Source organism: Danio rerio, chromosome 7 (assembly GCF_049306965.1).
Source record: "Danio rerio strain Tuebingen ecotype United States chromosome 7, GRCz12tu, whole genome shotgun sequence".
Taxonomy (NCBI): domain Eukaryota; kingdom Metazoa; phylum Chordata; class Actinopteri; order Cypriniformes; family Danionidae; genus Danio; species Danio rerio.
The window spans coordinates 73,660,537-73,687,325 of record NC_133182.1 but is presented as its reverse complement, the minus strand read 5'-3'; the positions used below and the strand labels follow the sequence as shown (position 1 = coordinate 73,687,325).

Below are 26,789 nucleotides of genomic sequence, written 5' to 3'. Positions count from 1 at the left end.
GAAATATTTAAAAAAGAAAAAAAAATCAAAAGGGGGCTGATAATTCTGACTTCAGCTGTATGCTGGATAAGTTGGCGGTTCATTCCGCTGTGACGACCCCGGATTAAAATAGGGACTAAGCCGAAAAAAGAATGAATAATTGAATAATATGCATTTTTAAGAATGAAATTTGGACAATTTTCCTAGTATTTGGATATTTATTGTTGTATCTCAGCCAGTTTTGTGGGTAAATTATTTAAATATTTGTTTAGGTTCATTTTCCTTCATCTTCTTTAATGCTGTGTTAAATTGTATTAAAAATATTAAACTAATAGCTCATGTTACTGGTCAACCAGTAGTACACAGTGAACATACATACACAGGTCAGAGAGACAGAGAAACTCCCACCATCAGTTTCTGGTCATGGTCTCCAATAATGGATCTGACCTGCTCAGATGTTGAGGCATGTTCCTGCGACCGCTCAACCGTGCTGAACACACACACACGCATTTGGCACATGCCAACAGTCGCCTTTCTTTGCCTGTTTATTGGCCTCCATTTTGTTCCAGTGTGCTGCGTGATGATGTTTTTTCCCCGCTTTCTTCCTCCATCTCTTGACAACAGAAAACAGGATACGGTAGCTGGGCTTTAGTCACGGGGGTTTGGTGGCAGAAGTGGGTTTTTGGGGCTCTTGTAAAAGCAAACAATTGATCAGATTTATGGAGTCCTAACAGGGCGTGACGAGGTGCGACTGTGCCCAGAGGCAGCGGGCCGGCCTCCCCTCCACACGTGCTGCAGGCCTCCAGCAGGCAGCTGCTCTCCTGACCTCACGCTATTCACTGCAATCCGCTGTGCGCTTGGCCAGATTTGCAAAAAAGAAGACACTTTCAGTACTACTCAGTCATATCGCAGGCAGTTTTGTTGATTTATTTACATGTATTTAGCTTAATTGCATGTGCTTTAAAAGCATTAGGAAACTTTTCAAATGTTTTATATTCACCTTAGCCTACAATAGCTCTTTATATCCGCTCTCCCTAACAAAAAAAAAATGTTTCAGGGCGTTGAGTGAAATGTAAGCATTCATTTGTACATCAAACTGTCTTAGAGCTAAATAATGTCTGTGATAAAATATTATTATCATTATTATTATTATTTTGTTATTATTATTATTATTATTATTATTATTATTATTATTATTATTATTATTATTAATATTATTATATGATTGTTGTTTTTATTATTGTTATTATCTATTATCATTATTATTATTATTATTATTATTATTATTATTATTATTATTATTATTGTCGTTATCATTATTATTAATATTATTATAATTATTATTATCATTATTTACTTATTATTATCTATTATTATTATTATTATTATTATTATTATTATTTTATTATTATTATTATTATTATTATTATTATTATTATTATTATTATTATTATTATTATTATTATATGATTGTTGTTTTTATTATTGTTATTATCTATTGTCATTTTTATTATTTTATTATTATTATTGTTATTATTATTATTTTATTGTCGTTATTATTATTATTATTATTATTATTATTATTATTATTACTATTACTATTATTATTATTATTTACTTATTATTATCTATTATTATTATTATTATTATTATTTTATCATTATAATTATAATTATAATTATTATTATTATTATTATTATTATTATTATTATTATTATTTGTGACTGAGGAGGTTTCCCCAAATCTGTAAAATGATTTGTGTGCCCATAAAAATGCTATAAAAATAAAGAAATATTATTATTTATTATCATTTTTTGTCTATATCTCTATTAATTATGCCTTGTCTGTTTTTAAAGAGTTTATACCATACTGTTATGCAGGGGAAAAAATCTGATTTAAGTCTGACAATAAAGTTATATCATCATTAATCAACTTTTAATCAAGTTATGTAAAGTCAAGCATCAAATAACTTGTTTTACTTTGGTTTTTGTAAACACTTTAAAACACTATAATACACTCTCAGAAATGAAGATACGAGAGTTGTCACTGGGTTGGTACCTTTTTAAAAGGTACACATTTGTACTTAAAGGGTCCATATTGGTACCTCTAAGGTATATATTAGTACCTAAAAATTTCAAAAGGTATACTTTTGTACTTTTTAGGTACTAAGATGGACCCTTGAGGTATTAATAAGGACCCTTTAGTTACAAATGCATAGCTTTTAAAAAGGTACCACCCCAGTGACAACTCTCGGACCATTATTTCTGACAGTGTATGGCTTAGCTTCAAATTGCATTAGCAGCTATCAGAAACATGTTTCTGATGACTGTGGATGCTAATACCAAGCTTTCACAGTTTTAGTAGCAAGAATTAAGGCCAGTTTACACCAAGAACAATAACTAAAGTTACAAAAAAAAACACAGTTATACTATAATTCAATTCAATTTTCACCTTTATTTATATAACGCTTTATACCATGCAGATTGTCTCAAAGCAGCTTAACATAGATATACATAAACATAACATGTTTCAAATTGTGGTCAACATTAATAGCACATAGAAACAGTAACATAAAGCACTTTTTTTTTTCCAGCAGATGAATAATAAAAACATTGATAATCACAATCCAAATTGCTATTAAAGTGTTTGAGTTGAAGGCAGTCTCTGTGTGTAATAAACAAAAGTATATTGTGTTTTGGTGTGGATGTTAAGATAGTGATCGTTGTTAATTCTATCTAATTTATTTTGGCTGGAAATCTGCCAGGAACATTTTCTAAAGGGCACCCAAAAAGTCTGTATCTTGAAAGAAATTAAATAGGCAGACGGCTATAAGTCAAGGAAGTGCCATATATATGGCCACTGTCAGCAGCAGTAGTGCAGTATAAGCAGGAAGTGTCCAGGACAGTGTGCCAGGACAGAAAGTGGAGGTTAATGACAGCGAATGGGAGGTTTCTTTGTTTAACATTTCCTTTGTTTATTGGTGGATGCGTCTAATGGGATTGGCCATGACTGGACCTAATAGAGAAGCACTGGCTATTTGGGAGACTCTGTGAAACCGGCAGAAGCCACTTCTCCTCAATGTAGGACCCTCCCCACTGAAGCCTGTGCTCAGCTGCCCTGTCCTGATTGGACTTGACACTTTAATGTCTGCCCAAGGAGCATGGTCAGCCTGGCTCAAACTGACCCCACAGCCCTCCCCACAATCTTCCTGCTCTCAATTTGCCCTTTCAGGACTGGACAAATCATGCCAAATTTAACTCTTTATAGCCTCGTTATGAGCCAGAGAGAGGGGCATCTTGAGTTTCATTGCAAAGTCCTTCTCCTAGCAGCGACAACAGTGTGTTCCCTCGCCCTTGTCTGGCTTAAAGTGGATTTACTTTTTATATGAGCCGATTATTTTAACTTTGTGCCTCTTGTTTGCTTTCTTTAGTTTGAGTTTGGTAGGATTTGAGCTGGTTTGTTTGTAGTAGCTATACATATTCTGATGATAGTTTTCAAGAACTGACCCACACCAGTAGCAATATATGCAATATTAGCTAGTTTGCAATAAAACTTTTGGGGACACTTTAATTTAAGTAACATATCACATCATTTACTGATGGTTTGTCACACTGGGAAAACGGTTCATTGGATTTACAACATTGTTTTGAGGTACGTAAGTGGTCGCAAACAATTTATATGGGCTGAATTTAAACAAGTTGAACATTACTCAATTTAATTTGTTTACATTCAGCCCATATGAATTATTTGCGACCAGTTACCTTAAAAATTTTGTAAATCCAACTCATATTTATTTCAGTACACCTGCCTATTATGGTATTACTGTTTATTAGCACTTAGAAGGTACAATTTTATTTTACATCCCCAATCCTACCCAATACCTAACCCCAACTGCTACCATAGTTGCTGACTGTTAATAATATCCCGATATAGCTGCCTGATGTATCGTTTCAGCATCGCCATCGCAGGATATGCAGTGTTGAGTTTGTATTATCATTTGAACGTTTTTTTGGTGCCTGGGATTTTATATCGATTTTAAAAGCATTTAGACATAATAAATTGTACCATTTGTGACATAAACAATAAATAATTGTATTAGATTATTTTTATTTTTATCATTCATTTACTGAACTTGAATACTGTTAGAAAGTATGTCTGGGTGTAATGTGGAGGACACTGACAAAAGAGGTGCGGATCCAAATCCAGGGTTTATTAGCAGGATAGTCAGGCAAGCAATGGTCAACACAGGGGCAATCAGGTACATACAGAGAATCCAGAGTGGTATTCAAAATAACAGACGAGTGGTCAGAAGGCAAGCTGCAGACAGGAATAAACAGTAAAACAAACAAACAAAGCGAGGATCAAAATCGGCAAGACAATGCAAGGGAAACACGTTGTAATGTTCACAAAACAGTTAAACAAGACTCAGCAATGTGTGTGTGTGTAAATACTCTGTTTTAGCCCTGAACAGCTTCAGCTGTGTCTGTTTGCAATCATAGGGGATCTAGGCCAGGTGTGTAAGTGACGTGCATGACTGGAACTTGTAGTCCATATACTGTCAGATTTGTAGTTCTTTAGCGATCTGCCAGGATTAGATCACTGATGATTGTGACACTGGGGACCCCAAAGATTTTATAGATTGTTTATTAGATTTTATGAAGATTCACTCCCACTGTAGATTCACCTCAATCAAGCATTATAAATCCTTTCCAAATAGAGATATTAAGTCATCTGGTGAAATTGTATTCATATATTTGATATTTCCAATATTGTACAGCCCTGCTAGTACTAATTTATTGTGCTAAAAGTCTTGATTTGTTAATGATTTGTTAATAGCTAAATTGTACATTAAAGTAAAGTATGGCCAAACTTTTCATTTAAAAAAGATGGCAAAACATAAGGAAACTCATGCAGAACTACAGCATCTGCTCAAAACCGAAATAACTAGGGAATGTAATTTTGTGTTTCAATGAGGAGTGCAAATAAGCAAGGGAAAAGAATCGAAATAGGAATCAGAACAGAACTCTTTCTTCTTGATACATTTTGAAGCCGCCTGTGGTATATTTGACTCTTTTCAAGTTGGGCGAATCCCTTCGCTGGAGCCACACTTCAAATGGCTTCATCTGAGAGAGCATGCATCCTAAAGCTGCTCACCGTGGAAACTAATGTTTTGATTAGATGTCTGTGCCGGTGTCTGATGTCCTAAACATCCAACATAGGGAGAGACAAGCCGTCAAAGCACCGCACACTGCCTCTTCTAAGTGCCATGGGAGGAGCGGTTAAAAGACTACATTGGTTTGGAGGGGGAGCAGCCTGCCTTAGCAATCCTCCGGCCTGGCTGTTTTCTCTTCGCTGCCTATAAATCACAGTTTAGAAAAACTTGCAACTCACTATAATTAAAAACAATAAAAATATATATTTTTTTAAGATGTGTTGTGAGCATAGCAACTGAAAAGTGCAAACTGCAATAATACAAAAAACTCCAGTAGAATATATTCTAAAAATATTCAATATTTATCTGTTAAAATACTATGTTTTTTTATATTCTATATATTTAGGAAATTAATATTTGTATTCATTTCTTAGTGAATTTAATAAACAAAACATTAAGCAGTTACACTACCTGACAAAAGTCTTGTTGTTGATCCCAGTTGTAAGAGCAACAAATATTAACATGACTTCTAGTTGATCATTTGGAAAAGTTGCAGGAGGTCGCTCCTTAAATTATTCAGCAGGATAGCACTCCACATACTTCATCCTCCACATCACATTGGAGATTGACCATGATCATGATTGGCCAGCCCAGTCACCAAACATGAACATTATTGAGTATGTCTGGGGTAAGATGAAGGAGGAGGCGTTGAAGATGAATCCAAAGAATCTTGATGAACTCTGGGAGTCCTGTGAGAACGCTTCCTTTGCTATTGCAGATGACTTTATTAATAAGTTATTTGAGTCATTGCTGAAATGTATGGATGCAGTCCTCCAAGCTCATGGGAGTCATATTGACAAGACTTTTGTCAAAGCAAAGTCAGAGTTTACTGTCCTAATTTAATAATTAAAAATCAAGGCATTATCATTTTATTTTGGTAGAATAAGTGTAATCTAGAGGCCTTTGCCTTTTATATAAGCCAAATGATCGACTAGAATTCAAGTTATTATTTGTTGTTCCTAAAACTTGGATAGGAGACAAGACTTTTGTCAGGTAGTGCATATTTATTATAATAAGGGTTTGGTCACCAAAAGTCATTAGAAATAGAAAGATAATACAATTAAATAAAAAATGACAAACCATAAAACAAATCTCTTGATTTTACCTTTTCATTAAACCTGTATTTAGTTAATTCAAGCCTTTCTGCAACAATGAGTCACATACGTTTAGCTTTGCACTGTTTTTGCACAGCAAATGTGACGGGATACAGGTCAATATACACTGCTGTTTAGACATCCGTTATATTAATGTACAAAATGAACCTGATTAAGGTCCACAAACCAGAATCGAAGCGTCTTTTTTTTATAATACTGACACTATCTGGCTGTGGTGATGAATTATGTAGTGATTTTACTGTATTTATTACAAACAATTGCTGTTTTAGTAATGATTTAAACTTGTTAACTCATTGTTAAGGTACTGATGATCACAGAGAGCTGAACAGATCTTTTAATTCCAGTTGCTTTAAACACGTTCTGACATGTGGATACGATTATACACCTTATTACATTTACATATTTCCCTCATCATTGAAATTATATTTAGTATTTTTCCCATTTGAGCGTACACATTTTTGTACTGACTTTAAGTTATTTTGTATAACATTCGTAAACAACACAAAACTGCAGATTTACTGCATTTAAATTATTGTAAAGACTTGCTTATTGATTCATTTCATGCTCTGACTGCCAAATCAGTGCTGTTTTTTGACAAGTATGCTTCTTTTTGTGTATCTGTGACAGCATCCAACCAGCCGGAGAGGGATCAGACGGACTCCCCGGTCCCCTCCAAGCGGCCATCTTCGAGGTCCGAGACAGCAGAAAGCCCCCTTTCGTCAAAACGACCCAGGACCACTGAGAAGAGCAGTGGGGAGCAGGTATGGCGGAAAATCTGCAGCCTTTGTGGATTTTATTAAATTTTTTCAAATACTCTCTGTTTTGTTTTTGAAGTAGATTCAAATAGACCCTCTCTAATCCCCAGGTCTCATTAACTGTACCCATTAATTAACAAAATATCTAAGGATGTTGTTTTCAGCCCTTTTTAATATAGAGTAGTAGAATGTAGCTGGCCTTTTTAAATTATGCATGATCTTTTTTTTTTCTAAAAATATTATATTTCTCCATCTTTTCTGCTGCTCTTGCAGTGCTAATTGTGCAAAAGGTGAAAAAATCAATATGATGTTTGACAGATGAGAGCTCTTTGAAGTGTCTGCCTCTCCGAGTAGCCCACTGCTCACTGCATGGGAGACCGACACACACGCCCGGCTCTGCCCTTGATTTTACCAAGAAAATAATATTGAAATAATAAGACAATAATATGTTCAATATAAGAAAATAATATAGGTACCTTGGAGTAATCATCGGCAACAGGGGCAAATCAGACCAAAACACGCATGCAATTATTAATAAGCCTCAACTCGTTTTAGATGGAGAGAGTTATAGACCATTTTGAGGGATGTAAACAAAAACAATGGTCCCAATGTATTTCCCGTTATACATTTTTAATGTCTATAGCTTCTGAGAATACAAAAAACAGCAACATATTGATAAATAATGTTATGATAGCTGTTTTAGATGATTAAGTTGCCTCTTGTTACAGTTGTGAAATAGTTTGATAACAAGTAGGAAATGTTCATTGGCCAGTGACATCACCACATTGAAATGGTCTAGGGGTGTCCAAACTCAGTGCTAGAGGGCCGATGTCCTGCTGAGTTTAGCTCCAACTTGCTTCAACACACCTGTCAGGAAGTTTCTAGTATCTAGTAAGAGCTTGATTAGGTGGTTCAGGTGTGTTTGGATGGGGTTGGAGCTAAACTCTCTAGGACACTGAGTCTGGACACCCCTAGTCTATACCTTTTTATAAATTGTTTGTTAAAAGTATTCTGTCTGGTTTTCCTCATTGTCGATAAAGAACAAGAACCGTCTTCAAAACATTGTCAATTTGTGCTTTAAAATTCTGGGAGTTTCCCTGCAAAGTCGTGCATCCTTTTATTAACAGCAGGTGTTGAGGATGGCACATAAAATGATTTGCCCTGGCACATAAAATGGATGCCCCTTGGGTGACGTCTAAGGACAATTAGATGTTCCACAAATCGTTTTAAATTTACTTATGTGCCTGAAGCAATTCAATAATAAATATATTATATTAATAATGTATTAATTAATATATTATATATGTAATAAATATAGCTATTATATATATATATATATATATATATATATATATATATATATATATATATATATATTATTATCATTATTTATTTTAGTTTTATGTGTGTGTAATTGATGTTAAGTGTTAATATTTTTTGTTTTAAGAGTGTCATATGTGTTATATGTGAAGCACCATAGCATGTTAGAATGAATTATTCCAAGGGGATTAATAAAGATTTAAATGGAACCTATTTTACCCCTTTTTCCAGATTTTAGATAGATTTTCAGCTCAAATGCCCATTACATTATTTACTATACCTTCTTAAATCAGTGAAATTTGAGTTGTTAAGACATTAGCCCCTTTCTCACAGTGATACAGGTAAATATTCGGAAAATTTCCAGAACGACTTTACCGGTAAATTAAAAAAAGCGCTGTTCACACAGACGAGGACGTTACGGAATTTTTCCAGAAAAGACTATTCACACATCCATTCCAAAATACCAGTAAATTCTGACATCATTAACCAGAAATGAGCTCTAAACAGTAAATGAACAATTGCTGTTTTAATAATGATTTAAACTTGTAAAACTCATTTTTGAGGTGCTGATGATCACAGAGAGCTGAACAGATCTTTTAATTCCAGTTGCTTTAAACACGCCCTGTCTTGTGGATATGATTATACACCTTACTACGGAGAAATGATAACATGGCTGTCAATCAATTTGGTGGGCGGGGAAACCACACTCCTACTTCACGTCGTGGTCGGCATCAAAATGGGAGGGATAAGGAACCTATTTTAACATCAGGAAATTTAAAAAAGAGACTTATTGTGTTTCTATCACTCCAATATGACTGTGGACACACAATAACAGCTTCCAAATAGGTTCCCTTTGAAGTAAACAGAACTTAACTACACTAATATTCGCTCTTTGCCTTCTTGTCATTGTGCAGATGTACCAGTGCCCCTACTGCAAGTTCAGCAACACAGATCTGAACCGGCTCAGAATGCACGTGATGACGCAGCACTCAGTGCAGCCCATGTTTCGCTGCCCGTTGTGCCAGGATATGCTCAACAACAAGGTCCACCTGCAGTTCCATCTCACCCACCTCCACAGCGTGGCACCAGACTGCGTGGACAAGCTTATTGCCACTGTAAGTTCCAGCGAAAACAACTATTTAACCTTCCGTTTCATGCGCAGAAATTAGTTTCTGCAGAACGTTTAAGACATTCAACTAAGTTTTACTCTACCTCAAAAGAGTCAAAAGAGCCGTGCTATTAATTTTCCATTCAGTCTCTCTCTCTGGTAGATGAATATTTACTGATTACAGTGAATTTCTCTCTGCGATCTTTTGTTTTTTGATGTTAGATTAGAGCAAAGGCCTCACTGCCCTGCTATTGTGTGGCATGAAGGCCATATGCATTCACTTTACTCCCCATGCTCAGCGCTGATTATGCCTCACACATGACTCACAGTTCCTTACTCACTCTCTCTTTGTGGGCTGAAAGTTGTTTCTTTTCATGTAATTAATGACATTTTAAAGCTTAATTAAATGCCATAGTAAACTGATCATTCTAATACGGCCCCTGGGAATCCTTTATATCCTAAATGAGTTGTGTGAGGCTAACGGACATGGCTGGGTGAAACATCGGTTAAGCATTGTTACAGTAGTTTCTATGTCCTTTGCTAGGTTTATTGTGCTACCAGGGAGTTAGTAGGGTCGCACAATACAAGAATTTAGTACCAATTGATAGTGACATTTTGAAAACGTTCATTTCCAGCTGACATTTGAGAGCTGTTGAGTGCGTTCTTAAACAGTGCTGTTTTGCCGATGTGTTCACATGCTCAACAGAAATGACTGTAATTGGCTGTGAAGCTCATCAGTTCACCAAACTCACTGTTGTTTACTGAGTGTAACCACAGATGCAGGGACACTGGAGCGTTTTAAGCCAAGATTCATCAGCGGATCGCTCGTATGTCAGTTTATAGACAAACCAGCTGATCGATGTGACTTTGAAAACTCCAGTGTCCCTGTATCTATGTTTACATTCAGAGTTTGGTGAAATGATGACCTTCACGGCCAATCACAGTCATTTCTGTTGAGCGTGAACACAATGGCAAATCAGCGCTGTTTATAACCCACTCAACAGTGCTCAAATGTCAGCGTGGAATGGACGTTTTTAAAACCTCAGTATCGATTGGTACCGAATTCCAGTATCATGACAACCCAAGGGGTAAGCGTTAAGGTTACATTGGCTGAAGTTTTTGTTTGTTCAGAACTTAAACAGGGGACTTAAAGGGATAATTTACCCCCAAAATAAAAATGTACACACTGTTTACTCGCCCTCAATCCTTCTTTATTATATTTAACACAAAAGAAGATATTCTGAAGAAATCGACAAACTTTTACTTCCATAGTAGGAAACACAAATACTATGGATGCTTGTGGTTACAAGTTTCCACCTTTCTTCAGTAAATCTTCTTTTGTGTTCAACAGAAGAAAGAAAGTCAAACCAGGTTGAAACAAGTTTTCATTTTTAGTGAACTATCCCTTTAATGCTATACAGTACAGACTAGGCATGGGACGATAACTGCTATCAAGGTTTACCACGGTTTAGAAGAGTCAAGGTTTTAAAACCGCCAAAATTATCTGCTATACTGTTCCTAAAGTTTTGTAAATGTTTTTAGGACAACAGAACCTCTATCAGAAACGATATCCAAAGATGCCATTTTAAACTGTAAAGAAAACAGTGTTTTTGTCAATGATTTGTTTGAATATTTAGTCTGACATGTTTACTGCTCCAAAATAATTTAAACATTTCTTATCATAAAATATATTGCGTTCAAGAGGTAATAATGTTTAGTTTTTTACCCAGATATTTAAAAAGCACATATTTTAAAGCAGCAATCATAGTACAGTAACACTGTGATATTTTTGTCCAAGACTATCATACCGTCAGAATTGTATACCGGCCCATGCCTAATACAAACAGCATACAGATGTTTGAGTTCCCACTGAAATATCTTACTCTGAATCACAGACGTCACTCTGGCATCAGATCTGAGCACATTTTGTCACATCGTTCTAATAAAAGAGCTAGACTTTAGGGCCTTCTCAGGTAAATAACATAATAAATACATCTGCAAAATGAGCGGCACGGTGGCTCAAAGGATAGCACTGTCACCTCACAGCAAGAAGATCACTGTTTCAAGTCCAGCTGGGTCAGCTGGCATTTCTGTGTGGAGTTTGCATGTGCTCCCCATGTACGTGTGGGTTTCCTCCGGGTGCTCCGGTTTCCCCTACAGTCCAAGGACATAGGTGCAAGTGAATAGAATTAACTAAATTGGCCGTAGTGTATGTGTAAATGTGTATGGGTTTTTTCCAGTACTGGGTTGCAGCTGAAAGGGCATCCACTGTGCAAAACATATGCTAGATAGGTTGGCGGTTCATTCCTCTGTGGGGACCCCTTATGAATAAAGGGACTAAGCCGAAGGAAAATAAATGAATTACATCTGCAAAACTGTGGACCTTCACAAGGCACAGTTTGCTCACCATTTAACTTCAGTGCTGATTAGGAGAAACAGTTGGTTTGTGGAAAGTAGATGAATATTGTAATTTTTTACTTTAGAGGAAAGTTCCCGCTTTTGTGGAAAAATTATAAAAGCCTCTTGTGATTACCAAGGTCATTTGTATTCCAGGCACTCAGTAGAAGCAGTAATACTTACATCATTCCTTTACGTTATTTCCACCGCTCTAGTCCCCGAGCGCTCAGGCCTCCAGCAGCCTACTCCGCTAGATCCCTCCGAGAATACTCACCTTATTCCATTTCTGCTTCAACGGAGACTACCCAGCTTTCATGTCTTCTTGTTTTGTTTTTAAATCAAATTTTAGTGGTGAAATAATTACGAGTGTGGCGTTTCAATGGCTTGCTTAGCCAATCGCAGAATTCACTGAAGGCATCTTCACTCCCCCCCAAGCCGAAAGCAAACGGTGAACACATTAGTAGAGGCCAGGCGGCAATATTTTTTCTTTTATAGAGGTAATAACGCACCGAGCACTGTACAAGTGCAGTGCATGACAGAAACCGAGCTAATACAACGCGCATTAAAACCTGCACCTTTTTTTTTACAACGAGAGATGGAAGGTACTACGCTGTTCCTCGTGTCAGGCAGACAAGCTTAATGAATTCCGAATCAGGTGACTTTTATTTCTTGCAACCATTGCATAAAGATGCACTCTCTCCTCCAGTCTTGCTCAGCCTACCTCCTCCTTCCTCTACTCTCGCTCTCCCTCCCTCGCCCCCTCTGTCTATTTCTAATGTTCTGTCTGTCTAAGATAGGGGTAATGAAAATAATTGTGCTTCATTAATTCTGAGTCTGGCTAGATGATAGCCATTTGGAACTATGTTTGCCAATTAGACGGTCCAAATTAAAAGTGACCTTGGGATACTCTCAGCACTCGGCGCTCTTTGCCTAATGATGCAGTTGTCTAGAAACAGTCCACTTTGTAATGTTAATCACAGGCATGTTTTGTTTCTGGAATTCTCCATATTGGTCACAATCATTTAACACTTTCATTTAGGAGGAGAGTGGGTGAGGGAGGAAACTAAAAAGCAGAAGTAGGCCTACATTTTGCCTAGTGTGATTTTGATTGCGGTAACCAGATGCTTATAAACCGCTCTCATTCACAGGGTTTCAAACACAAAGACATGGGGGTTGCATGGAACGTGGTTTTCGATGGTACTTAGATGGAGTTAAAGCTGCTGGCTGACTCGGATATATATATAACCAGATCTCAGAAAACCAAAAGAAATGCAATGACACTGTTTGCTTAGGTCTCCCACAGGTCATTTGTCAGGGGAAATTGTTTTTTTATGCAGTAATAAATACTGCAAGGGCATTAACAAAGGAAGAAACTGAGAGAACATGACATGAGGTGTTACATTGGTAGTATCTGGGTATTGAAATGCATGATCGGTAAGGCTGATTGTTCAGTTTGGGAAGTTAATTGTGGAAGGTGAAGCACATTGTGGCTCATCTTGCAACCTTTTCCAATCTCAGTCACTGATTATTGTTAAATAGGTTCCTGTTAATGAATCAGTTTTTTATTATTATTCTGAGAAACAGAGAGAGAGCAACGCAAGTGCACTCAAAAGATAGAGGAGTGTGTCATTCACACTTGATTAAGTTCAACCTTTGAAGTTCCTAACAAACCTAGGTGCACCTTTATCACAACAAAATCCATCGGTACTATTCATTTTCTAATTAAACTGAGTGAAAAACATGCGGCTTGCCATTTACGAACATTTAAATTGATCAGTTTGTGTTATTAATGACTTTGTTTCAAGTCTTAATTTGCATAATTGTTTAGATTATGATATTCTGGGCTGCTGGAAAACACATTAATGAGCACTGTACGTTAAATAACGAACGCTGATCATTATCCAGAAACTGACATTTGTTGCATTACCCAGAATTCCTAGCTGAACGGCGGCATTTTATCATTGCGCCGTGCTTTTCCATTGGAATGAAAAGCACATTTTATGAGGTGGAAGACTTATTTAATTAGGCTCTCTAATAAGCTTTTCAACTGGCCAAGGTAGACCACTCAGCCCATCACACTAATTGGCTGCAGCAGGAGAACTATCGCAGAGCATGACAAAACACCATCAGTGATCAAAGTGCAAATTCCATGGATGGCAAATTAAGTCGCCTTTGAGGGGGACTGTGAATGTATTTGTGTCCAGTTCAAATAAGATGATTATCTTATCAGATTATATGTTTATAGTACCTCTCACCTGTCTAACATTTAATACTTTTTTTCTTTTATATCCTTTTACAATGAATTGCAGTTATTGGATATAATAAAAAAAGGCAATGCAATACACTATTAAGAAATGTTGCTTCTCCCTAATGTGTATTTTTCTTGTCCTTTGAGTTGTTCTTTTTTTTATTGGGAGTTTTATTCATTATTATTAACGTGACAAATACTATGCTTTATTTTTCAGGTGGCAGCATCAGAAGTACTGCCGGCAAGCATGTTCATACCAGTCCCTGGACCAGAGAAAGATACTCAAACTGCACCTCAGTCCATGGCCAACTCAAACTCGGATGACACTAAGAAACTAACAGGTCAGAATGCCGTGCAACTGAACTAATTAAACACTACATATATATTAATTATATGTTATCATAGTTTTAATGCATGTTGGTTTTGTGATTGCAGAAGTGGCAGATGCTGAGCCTGAAAAAGGAGTCTGTCTGACCTCCGACACTGCTGAAGCTCGGAAATCTCCTCTTGAGGAACAACAGCCTGCAAGGGATGATTCCACTGGTTTCCTTTGCTGGAAAAAGGGCTGCAACAAAGTCTTTAAATCCTCCAGTGCTCTTCAGATGCACTTCAATGAGGTCCACAACAAAAGACCCCAACTGCCGGTGTCTGATCGTCATGTCTACAAATATCGCTGCAATCAATGTAGTCTGGCATTCAAGACAATAGAGAAACTTCAGCTGCATTCCCAATATCATGTGATCAGAGCAGCCACAATGTGTTGTTTATGCCAGCGCAGCTTCAGGACCCTACAGGCACTTAAAAAGCATCTGGAGACCAGTCACCTGGAGTTAAGCGAAGCAGACATCCAGCAGCTCTATGGAGGTTTACTGATGAATGGGGACCTAATGATTATGGGCGATCCCTCACTTGGAGAGGACCAGGGAGGTCTTCTTGATGATGAGAAAGAGGGAGATGAAAGCGATCCTGAGGAAAAGCAAAGCCCGACTGGCAGTGACTCTGGATCTTTGCTAGAGGATTCTGGATCTGAACCCAAACGTGCCCTGCCCTTTAGAAAAGGCCCCAACTTTACTATGGAGAAGTTTCTAGATCCATCCCGTCCCTTCAAGTGTACGGTCTGCAAAGAGTCCTTTACTCAAAAGAATATCCTGCTTGTACACTACAACTCAGTGTCTCACTTACACAAAGTCAAAAGGGCACTACAAGAATCCACCACAGGTCAGCCGGAGCCTACCAGCAGCCCTGATAACAAACCCTTCAAGTGCAGCACTTGCAATGTAGCATATAGCCAGAGCTCTACACTGGAGATTCACATGCGCTCTGTTCTTCATCAAACCAAGGCCAGGGCAGCAAAGCTTGAAGCAGCTGGTGGCAGTTCTACTGCTGTTAGCAGTAGTGGCCCAAGCGGAAGCACTTCCAATAGCACTTCAACCCCGAGCCCTATTCCAGCCACTAACTCAACTACCAGCTCTAGCAACAGCAGCAGCTCTCCTGCAGGAGCACAGACAGCACAGAGCATAATAGGAGGCAATCATCTGTCAAGCCATTCACACAGTGTTGAGAATTTGGGTAATTCAGCTAGTCATACTTCCTCCTCTGAGAATCATGAAGTGAAAAAGAAGAAATTTTCTGACATGCTCTCCTCAAGAAGTCATCAACAGCAGCTCCAACAACAGCAGCAGCAGTTGGCCCAGGCTCAAGCACAGGCACAGGCTCAGCTCCAGCAGGAGCTCCAGCAGGCCGCACTCCTTCAGTCCCAGCTTTTTAACCCTCTTCTCCAGCACTTCCCAATGACAACAGATGCTCTTCTCCCTCTTCAGCAACAGCAGCTGCTTTTCCCCTTTTACATTCCCGGGGCAGAATTTCAACTTAATCCAGAAATGAACCTAAATAGCTCTTCGTTGAACTTGAGTGGATCTACTGCATCATTGTTGGAGGAACAGAAAAACTCTGTCCAGCAGGCCCAACAAAGTTGCTTACAACAACAACTTATGCACCACCACCTTCAGCAACAGCACCAAGCTCATTCCCACTCGCAAGGTTCAAGCCAAATGGCTTTACTTCAACAGAGTGCCCTCTCTCACCCTGTAGACAAAAAGACAAAGCCATCTCCCCACACTGAGAAAGAAAGAGATCTGCCAAAGGACAAAGAAATTAGTGATAAATCAGAGGATCACGTTCCAAAAGATTTGTCAGACAAGTCCAAAGAAAAGATAGATGCTACTCAAGCTTTAGTAAATGTAAATCATGACTCTGGATTTCCTCCTCCAAGAATTGCCTCAGATGCCAGAGGAAATGCCACCAAAGCTCTACTGGAGAATTTTGGATTTGAGTTAGTAATTCAGTACAATGAGAATAAGCAAAAAGCACAAAGAAAGTCGACAGGGTCTCTGCCGGGATGCACTGGGACAGCTGGTTTCACCAGAGTGGTTGACCCCATTGAAGGACTAGAGAAACTGGAGTGTGAGTCTTGTGGTAAGCTCTTTTCCAACATATTGATTCTCAAGAGTCACCAGGAGCATATCCACCAGGCTTTCTTTCCATTCCGATTCCTAGAGAGGTTTGCCAAAGAGTACAGAGAACAATATGACAAGCTGTACCCACTAAGACCCCAGACACCTGAAGCTGCACCAGCTCCTCCTCCCCCTCCTCCCCCACCTCCACCTCCACCTCCCCAGAGGGCACCAACACCAAATATACCTGTTTCTGCTCCCACCCTAACGCCACCAACTGCTCCAACCCCTCAGCCTCCAGTTCCACTTTCCCAAATTCCAATGGCAATGGATCTCCCTCTATTCTCTCCACTAATGATGCAGCCCATGTCACTCCAATCATTGCCTTCACAAATTCCTGCCCAGCTGCCAACTGTGGAGCCCAGTTTGGCCACTGATCTTGCCCAGCTCTATCAACAGCAGCTTACCCCTGCCATGTTGCAGCAACAGAATAAGAGACCTCGCACCCGAATCACAGACGACCAGCTAAGGGTGCTCCGACAGTATTTCGATATCAACAACTCTCCCAATGAAGAGCAAATTAAAGAAATGGCAGATAAATCGGGACTCCCCCAGAAAGTCATTAAGCACTGGTTTCGAAACACACTCTTCAAGGAGCGGCAGCGCAACAAAGACTCACCTTATAACTTTAACAACCCTCCAATTACAACTCTTGAAGAAACAAAAATTGATTCAAAACCCCCCTCCCCTGAACCTCTAAAACAGGAAGCATATGGAAATAAGCGGTCTTCAAGAACACGGTTCACAGACTACCAACTGAGAGTCCTGCAAGATTTCTTTGACGCTAATGCTTATCCTAAAGATGATGAATTTGAGCAGTTATCTAATCTCCTGAACCTTCCAACTCGAGTAATTGTTGTGTGGTTTCAAAATGCCAGACAAAAAGCCCGTAAAAATTATGAGAACCAGGGAGATGGAGTAAAAGAAGGTGACCGACGTGAGTTATCCAATGACAGATACATTCGCACTACCAACTTAAACTATCAGTGCAAGAAGTGCAGCCTGGTTTTCCAGCGCATATTTGACCTTATTAAACACCAAAAGAAGCTCTGTTACAAAGACGAAGAGGATGACGGCCAGTATGACAGCCTAAATGAGGACTCTCTGGATCTCTCCCATGAATACTATACTCCATCTGGGTCATCGGGTCAAACACCAATGCCCTCATCCTCAAGCCTCTGCCCTCTTCCTCCATCCTCTGCATTCTCTCACATCGCATCATCTGAAAAGGAGGAGCCTACACCAGCTAACACATCCAACTCCTTTGATGAAAAATCAAGACACTCTGCAGAAACAACATTGGGTCAAAGAGAGCAGACATCTTTGAAACAGGAAACCAGTCATCCATCTGAGACCCCACAGCAGAGACCACAAAGAGAGGAAAAGATGCATGCAGTCCCAAAGAATTCAAAGCTTTCTTCACCTTCCCTCTCCCAGCAGCAACAGCACAGTGGTCCCTCCGTTTCACATACCAGTCAGACCTCCCAAAGTTCCCACATGGCCCTTAATCCTCATTTAGCCTCTGCCTCACAGCAGCAGTTGGCCCAGCAAATGATCCCATACCAGTGTGAGCAGTGCAAACTTGCCTTCCCCTCATTTGAACACTGGCAGGAACACCAGCAGCTTCATTTTCTGAGTGTCCAGAATCAGTTCATTCATCCTCAGTTTTTGGATCGCCCAATGGACATGTCATTCATGCTGTTTGACCCAAGTAATCCTCTGCTTGCTAGCCAGCTCCTTGCAGGAGCAATACCCCAAATGTCCAGCAACTCCGCCACCTCCCCATCAACACCTACATCAACTATGAACTCATTGAAAAGAAAGTTGGAGGAGAAGGCAGGAACTAGTCCAGGGGAAAGTGACAGTATGAATAGTGGAGAGGAACCACAGCGAGACAAGCGCCTCCGAACCACTATAACACCAGAGCAACTAGAGATTTTGTACCAGAAATATTTGCTTGACTCTAATCCGACTCGTAAAATGCTTGACCACATTGCTCACGAAGTGGGCCTTAAAAAACGTGTGGTACAGGTATGGTTCCAAAACACACGAGCCAGGGAAAGAAAAGGGCAATTTCGGGCTGTTGGGCCAGCTCAAGCACATCGCCGCTGCCCATTTTGTCGAGCCCTGTTCAAAGCTAAAACTGCTCTCGAGGCCCACATTCGTTCACGCCACTGGCATGAGGCTAAACGTGCTGGTTACAACCTAGCTCTTTCTGGTTTGCTACCTGAACAGGAGGCTATGCAGTTGAAAATGGATCCTCTGGATATCTCCAGCTATGCTCATCTTGCCCAGTCTAACAATGATGCTCAGTGTTCATCGCTGTCACCTATAAGCAAAGTCATGGACTTGTCCCCCAGGGCTCTCCTGAGCCCCACATCTATCAAGGTTGAAGGAGTGGAGGAGTTTGAAAGTCCAACCATTTCCTCAGTAAACACAAACTTTGATCACAATAAACTTGATAATGATGATTGTTCCTCTGTGAATACAGCGATCACTGATACTACCACAGGTGATGAGGCAAATGTTGACAATGACAGTGCTGATGCAAAACACAGCCAAAACAGTGGAGATTTCCTCTCTAAGTCGGGGGGCACAGCCCCCTCTATTGAAAATGATGAACAGATGTCCTCAGGACTGGTGAGCCCTGCAACAAGTTACTACACAAAAGACTTTGAAAATGAAAATATGATAGACTACAGTGAAACATCAAGTCTGGCCGACCCCTGTTCACCAAGCCCAGGGGCCTCTGGAAGCAGAAGCATTGATAGTGGAGACAGGCCTGGTCAAAAGCGCTTCCGAACACAGATGACTAATCTTCAGCTTAAGGTGCTCAAGTCCTGCTTCAGTGATTACAGGACTCCAACCATGCTGGAGTGTGAGGTACTTGGCAATGACATTGGACTTCCAAAGAGAGTTGTTCAGGTCTGGTTCCAAAATGCTCGTGCCAAGGAAAAGAAAGCTAAGCTCAGCATGGCTAAGCACTTTGGTATCAACCAGACTTCTTATGAGGGACCTAAGACAGAATGCTCTTTGTGCGGTGTTAAATACAGTGCTCGCCTCTCAGTACGAGACCACATCTTTTCCCAACAACACATCTCCAAAGTAAAAGATACCATTGGAAGCCAGCTCGACAAAGAGAAAGAGTACTTCGATCCAGCGACAGTTCGTCAGCTGATGGCACAACAAGAGATGGATCGCATCAAGAAAGCAAATGAGGTCCTGGGACTAGCACAACAACAAGCCATGCAGCAACAAGGGATGTTCGACACACCTGCCTTGCAAGCCTTGAACCTTCAGTCAGGTTACCCAAATCTACAGGGGATCCCCCCTGTTCTCCTGCCAGGTGTTGGTGGTCCATCCATACCAGGCTTTAATTCATCAAATTCAGGTATGCTATCACACTAACTGTTTAAAGACTTTAGAAAGTCTTTGATTTACTCTGGGTGTTTTTCAATGTTTTTAATCTGTCTGTGTTTTTCTGTGCCAACTTCTGCAGCTTTAACCCCTCCGAAGCCTCCAAACCTCCTGAACATGCCTGGTGCCAGCGTACCCTCACCTAGTCTCCCAACATCTGGTTTACCCAACAAGACTCCTTCCTCCTCTTCATTGGCATCGCCCAGCCCAGCTCAGGCCAGCACATCTGTTGCCCACTCCAGCCCCACCCCTACATCAACAACAAACTCTTTGATGACACAGCCAGGCGCTCGCCCTGAAGCTCCCAAAGATCGTGATCCTGAGAGGGCAAGGGAGAAAGAGAAACCCAAGGAGAAAGCTGAGAAATCCTCTACACCATCCTCAGCAGGGGGAACTCCTGCTCCCTCCACTTCTGCTGCCAGTGCCAAGAAAGAAAAAACAGACACTGCTGTTCCGGCCACCTCAATGCCAACACCTGGCATGGAGTATGTGGTCGATACTGCCCAACTCCAAGCTCTACAAGCAGCTTTAGCTTCAGATCCAACCGCTCTGCTAACAAGTCAGTTCCTGCCCTACTTTATGCCTGGCTTCTCTCCATACTATGCCCCTCAGATCCCAGGTGCTCTTCAAGGTGGATATCTTCAGCCCATGTATGGCATGGAAAGTCTTTTTCCCTACAACCCAGCTTTATCGCAGGCTCTGATGGGACTGTCACCTGGATCTTTGCTTCAGCATTACCAGCAATATCAGCAGAGCCTGCAGGAGGCACTTCAGCAGCAACAGCGGCAGCTTCAGCAGATCCAGCAGCCCAAAGCAAGCCAAACTTCACAAAACTCGGTGGACCGCAAGGACTCTGCCAAAGATTCAGTAAAAACAGAGCAAAAAAGCACCCCCTCAGCTGAAACCTCTTCCACTCACAACAACGTAGCCGCTGAGCAGCACGAAGTGGATGGCAAAGGTGCAGACCCCCATCTTGACCAATATATTGTCCCTAAAGTTCAGTACCGGCTGGCGTGCCGCAAGTGTCAAGCTGTCTTCAGCAAGGAGGAAGCGGCTATCAGCCACCTTAAGTCAATTTGTTTTTTTGGTCAGTCTGTGGCAAACCTGCAAGAGATGTTGCTTCGGGTCCCCAACAGTGGGAATGCAGCAGAAGGCGGCCTCTACGACTGCCTTGCCTGTGACACCACGCTAGAAGGGGACAAAGCGCTCAGTCAACACCTGGATTCAGCCTTGCACAAACACAGAACAATCAAGAGATCCAGAAATGCCAAAGAGCACGCTACTAATTTATTACCTCACTCTTCAGCCTGCTTCCCCAGTCCTAACACCGCATCTACCTCGCAGTCTGCCACTCACTCAAACAACACCACATCCCCTCCGCCAACAACGTCAGCAACCACGCCGTCCTCATCAACAACTGCATCGTCATGCACCTCCACCTCCTTCACAGCCAGCCCACTCAACACAACAGCTACAGGCAAATCATGGTCCCAGGCCCCTTTCTCCAGAGCTTTAGCTGGGCAGCCCAATCCCCCGTCGTCTGCATTGTCTTCTTTTCCTCCAGTTTCCTCTCCTTCAACGGTTACCTCAAGTTCATTGAGCACCTCAGGGGTCCAGACCTCGATACCAACAGACGTCTTTACCGACGAGTCTGACTCTGACAGCAGTCAGAAGTCAGCAGACAGGCTGGGCAGGCCAGCAGAGGAGCCACAACAGCCTGGCTGTCTCAAAGACAGCAGTAGTTGTAGTAGTAATCTCACTAGTGTAGGATCGGACTCCATCAGATTGTAAAAGCTTTCAATGATGAACAATATTTAAAAGAAAAAAGGAAAAAAAGGAAAAAAAAGACAAAAGAAAAAAACAAAAAAGCAGCAATGTTTAAAATATGTTTAAAGTATACAAACCAATTTCAGAAAAAAAGATGTGTAAAGACTAACTGCAATTCCAAAGCTTGTAACCAAAAATTTAAATGTTAGTGGATTGTTTTCCCATATCAACATGCTGGTTTTAGTTCGTTACAACCCTTAGAGCAGTCGGTTATTGCAAGTGGAATGCTGTATTGCATTGGACTGCCTCAAAGCAAAGTTATTGGAATGGCCCCACAACAAAGAACCCTTCAAAGAATGAGTCAACAAGCTGTCCCTTGTTTGCATAAGTATTTCCGCTTAACAGCACAGTCACATAAAGCCAGTATGTACTGTATGGGAGAATAGTCTTACAGTTTTCTTGCTATCTAAGCATTCAGATACCAATGGCTTGCTAAAGAAAAGAAAAATAATGTAATGTCTATTTTATTCTCAGGTCAACAGCTCACAACCTTTTCTTGTGTTACAAAAGGTCATTATTTTGTTCATTTTGTTCCAAACAAATGATAGAGGTTTTTTTTTTTTGTTTTTGTACGAGTTTTATTGGCAGAAGTGACTCAACTAAAGTTTCTGGGCATTCAATGAGTAGCCGAATTGCTGGTTTTAAACCTTCTTAATTATTGTATTTTATTTGTCTTTTTTTTAACGGGAAAGTTGCTTATCCCATTTTTACCCAGACACAAAGAGCATTGCAGACTTGGTGGGGGGAAAAGTTTTTTCGTTTTTTTAAGAAAAAAACTTTCTGTATTTATGATAGATATATACATTTTTGGTGTTCAGTAGATTGTTGCATTGGAAATGAATTTAAACAGTATGGTAGATTGAAAAATCTTTGTGTACATTTAGCTTTTGTATCGTCCAACTTTAAGGCGCTTCATTTGATGTTGTCTTGGTCATTCCAATAGACTAGATTAAGGAGCAGGAAACGATCTCTACTCTATTTCTGTCCGATTCTCAGCTTCTTGTTTTCGTTCTCCCAGCTGAATCTCTTTCTCACCTTTGGTTTGACCAAAACCGAAGAGAAATCTGGGCTGTGTTCGAACACTGTTCAGTTCTATTTGTGTTACCTTAGTGCACTTACCACTGTCTGACTTGCTCTCTTTCTGTCTTTATCCGTTTCTTTCTGTACCCCCCCCCCTGCCTTTGTAGATTCGGAGACGACTGCCTCTCCTTTAGCACTACAAAGCAGATACTTGTTTCCATGTAACGTGGCTGCAGTCTGCTATAGGCTTTACGTTCATTTCAACTTCCGTTTTTTTTTTTTTTGTTTGGTTTGTTTGTTTTCGTTGTTGTTGTTGTCATATATGAAAATGAAAAAGAATAATAATAATAATAATTCTCACGCTTTAAAACGAAAAGAAAATCCAAAGACTTAACACTTTCACCATTGGTGCATAAAGATGAGTAAAGAGGCTTCTTTATACTTGAGAATTTGTTGCTGTTTTTAAGTAAAGAAAACAAAGTTTTAAAATAAAAGAAGTACGCATCAGAGTTGCCGTTTTTGCTTCTTTGCAAGCAGACAGGTGGCTTTTTTACGTCAAATACTAAGAAAACCAAAAATCAAAAAGGGCCCTTGTCCTTGCATTGTGGAGTAGCACCGTTACAGAGCCATTGCAGTTTGTAAGATAGAGGTTTCGTTGAAGTTTTTCTGTCACACACATGAAATCCATTTTGTTTTTCGTTTTGTTTTCTTTTTTGTAAAAAAAAAAAAAGTATATATATAAGGTCTGGTCTTTGAGGACATATGTTTTGCTGCTAATGTAGATTTGGAAAGGAAGAATACCTAGATGCATGCTCCTTTTGCTTTTTGGCTAAGCTTTAAGAAAAAGAAAAGAAACAAACAATAAACCATTTCCCTGCCCCGCACCATCTTTTTCTTTCCCTTCTTGTCGCAAAAAACGGAACTTTGAAGACTGTGAATATATGTTCCAAAGGACATTTTAGCTCGTTTCTTTCATTTTCGAACAGACCAATGTTAAAAGCCAATGATCTCTAATGTTTGTAAAAAATAACAGTGCATTCCGATTAAGTTTAATTTCGTCTTTTTATTCGAAGCGAGTACAGTTCTATTTGATCCCATTTCTAAGGTGACTGTAAGCTGTTGTGTAATTCTGCCATCATGCCATCGCTCTGATTACGATGCGTCGAGAGCGAGCAGAATCCCCGCAGCCATTAAATGACTTTTACTCACTTGAACTAGATCACCAAGTCATAGTGGTTACCAAAAATGTACATACCGCGACCTGTCTGGTACTTACACATCTCGCCGATCCAGTGTCATCATGCTTTTTCATTTAAAACTAGTCTCGGAACGAAAGGCTGTTTCCCCTCCTGGAAAATCAAGTAGGGAATTCATTTTCTGCAGGGTGTGAAGCCATTTTCATGCATGAAATGTCTGCTGCAGGTCTGTAAGGGGCATTTTCATTCCAAAGCATTAAAGGACTGGGGAGTTGTTTTACTGTAGGTGTCCCTTGTAGGTAGAATTTTGTCCAAAGAGGTCCCTCACTCCAAGTCGTTGCAATGGAAATGGTTGCTTTTTGTTTTCTTTCCCAAATCAAGTCGTTTGTGTGGGGCGCAAATGCATTTTTGGCTTTAACGGCACGTTAGGTTTTGCAGAGCAACTTGATCGGGTGTTATCTGGTGTGCATGCTATTGAAATTGGGTTCATTCGATCTGCAAGACGATCCACTCCTCTCAATCCATCTATAATATTGTTGATAATTATTTTTGAGAAGTCTGATATTGTATAGTTTATTTTTTTGAATGCTTTGCATCGTTTTGGTCTCAGATAATATCTTTATGGTTATTTTCGTATAACTGTATATTTTATGTTCTCTCATTTTTTTGTTGTTGTTGTCTGTTTATAAATTAATGTTACAAAGCCAGCTTTAAATTGAAATCGCATCTATTTGTTTTCTATCATTCTCTGGCCACTTTGTTGTTACAATGTTCCTATATTTGTTTGTCTTGACACCGTCGTATCTCTTGCTTCCAAAGTGTTCTCGTTTTTTATAGGCTCTTGTGTGAGGAGGCGAGTTCCTCGCGTCTGTTTTAGCCAGCATGGACTTTGTATGAGCGCGCGCGTGCGTGTGTGTGTGTGAGTGTTTCATAAGAGCCAGCATCAGTCTGAGTTTTTATACTTTGTATTCTATTTTCTACTTTCATTTCGCACCAAAATATACTGAACTGCGACGCTGAATCTTCAGCAAAGGGTTGGGAAAAACACAATAATTGCGTAAGGTGGTGAAAGAAGAAACCGAAGCACTGAGCAGTTATTATTTTCATTGATTATATGAATGTGGCCAAAGCTTCATGCAGTCGAAAACACGAAAAGACAAAAAAAAACAAATTTATTTGGTGCCCCTGATGAGTGTATATTTATTGTGGTTAATCCAACACGTGGCTGAGATACATCAAAACTCTCATTTGGGATACTTGATTTTTCTTTTTTTTTTGTGCAAAGAGAGAACGAGAACGACAGGTTTTGCTGTAGAGGTCATCCTTTTTGCCCACTGTGAAAATAAACATGTATACAGATATAGATATATTTAAAGAAGACATCAACACTTTTCTTTGAAATGACAAAGAAGGAAATAAAGAGAAGCGAACTCTGGGAAACTTGAGAGATGTCTTTGAGATGTCTGAGAAGGCTGTTGGCACACCAAAACTGGGCATGGGAGCCAAAGGTAGGGCCGAACGGCCCTGATATCAAGTCATTATTTAACTAACACTATATGCCGATGGGAGTGGACTCTGCGACCAGTGGACATATGTGACACGGAGAGGAAGCGATCTCCGTTTTCCTCTCTCTGGATCTGCATCTACTCGGACATTTTCTGCACTTCTGAACGGGACGGACTCGAAACACTCACATAACGTTTGTCTCCCAGTTCACGGTGTTGCTACCTGTTTCATTTCCTCCTGCCCGTTTCAGTGACTGACACGTGGTTCCGCTCTGGTTCCATCCAACCATAAAGAATGACTCTAGTGCTCAAGGGGAGGGGATTTTTTTCGTTCCTGGGTGTCATTCCTAGGGATGCAGACAAACACAAAAAAGCGAAGCAACCAAAATTAATAACCAAACTAACAAGCAACCAAACAGAAAAAAAAAACATGAAAAAAAAGAACATTTGCTCCAGTTTCAAGGATGAACTGCTGCTGGAGCTTCCTGTTCCTTTAGTGGCTCCTGGTGCCACAGCATTTTTGACGCTTTTTGTGTTCCTTTACTCTTTTTTTTTCTCTCCTCCTTTTTTCCTCTTTCGTTCTCCTCAAATTATTCCTCCTCCGAGCCTCACAAGCACGGCTCTGTGGCTCCAGGTAGCCCATCCGAGGGTAGAACTTACAGCCTTGCAATGTACAAAAAGAGCAAGTTAAACCAAAAATGTTGTTCTTGATGTCTTTTCTATACTGTAGTCTTGTTAGCTTTTTGTTACTGTAATTATATGATGAAGATTTCCAAACTGTACCAAATTACATGGAGACTAACATACATAAACCACATGGAACTTCAGACTTTTAAAGAGAAACTTTTGTCACAAAAAACCTTGTTGTCCTAGTTAAGTTGATTGTAGATGGTAATTGAATATACTCCTTTGAAAATATTTCATCAAGTATGTTTCTTGCTCATTGTGATACATTAAAAAGTATGAGCATAAAAGCCCTTCTCGTCTCGGGTTGTTTATTGTGTGGCACCTTTATTGTGTGTGTGTGTGTGTGTGTCCAGGGTTGTGCAAAAATACTTTGAACTTTATTGTCCATTCTGCTTGGCACAGAAAGGAAATTTGTCTTTAACACTGGATTTTAGACAACAATTGCATACAGTTGAAGTCAGAATTATTAGCCCTCCTTTGAATTTCTTTT

At 39.8% G+C, this 26,789-nt stretch overlaps 1 protein-coding gene across 9 annotated transcripts in view; it reads left to right on the top strand.

Annotated features, from left to right (window-relative positions):
* Positions 1-26,589, top strand: part of zfhx3b (zinc finger homeobox 3b) — a 781,589-nt gene extending 755,000 nt beyond the window's left edge. For all 9 annotated transcript variants that reach the window (XM_068222142.1, XM_021478047.2, XM_068222144.1 and 6 more), the window contains 5 exons: positions 6,934-7,067; positions 9,296-9,496; positions 14,352-14,475; positions 14,570-20,038; positions 20,147-26,589. In XM_068222142.1, the coding sequence (XP_068078243.1) occupies positions 6,934-7,067; positions 9,296-9,496; positions 14,352-14,475; positions 14,570-20,038; positions 20,147-21,855 (7,637 nt within the window). In that variant the 3' untranslated portion in view covers positions 21,856-26,589. The remainder of the gene's footprint in view (positions 1-6,933; positions 7,068-9,295; positions 9,497-14,351; positions 14,476-14,569; positions 20,039-20,146) is intronic.
* Positions 26,590-26,789: the final 200 nt, after the last annotated feature.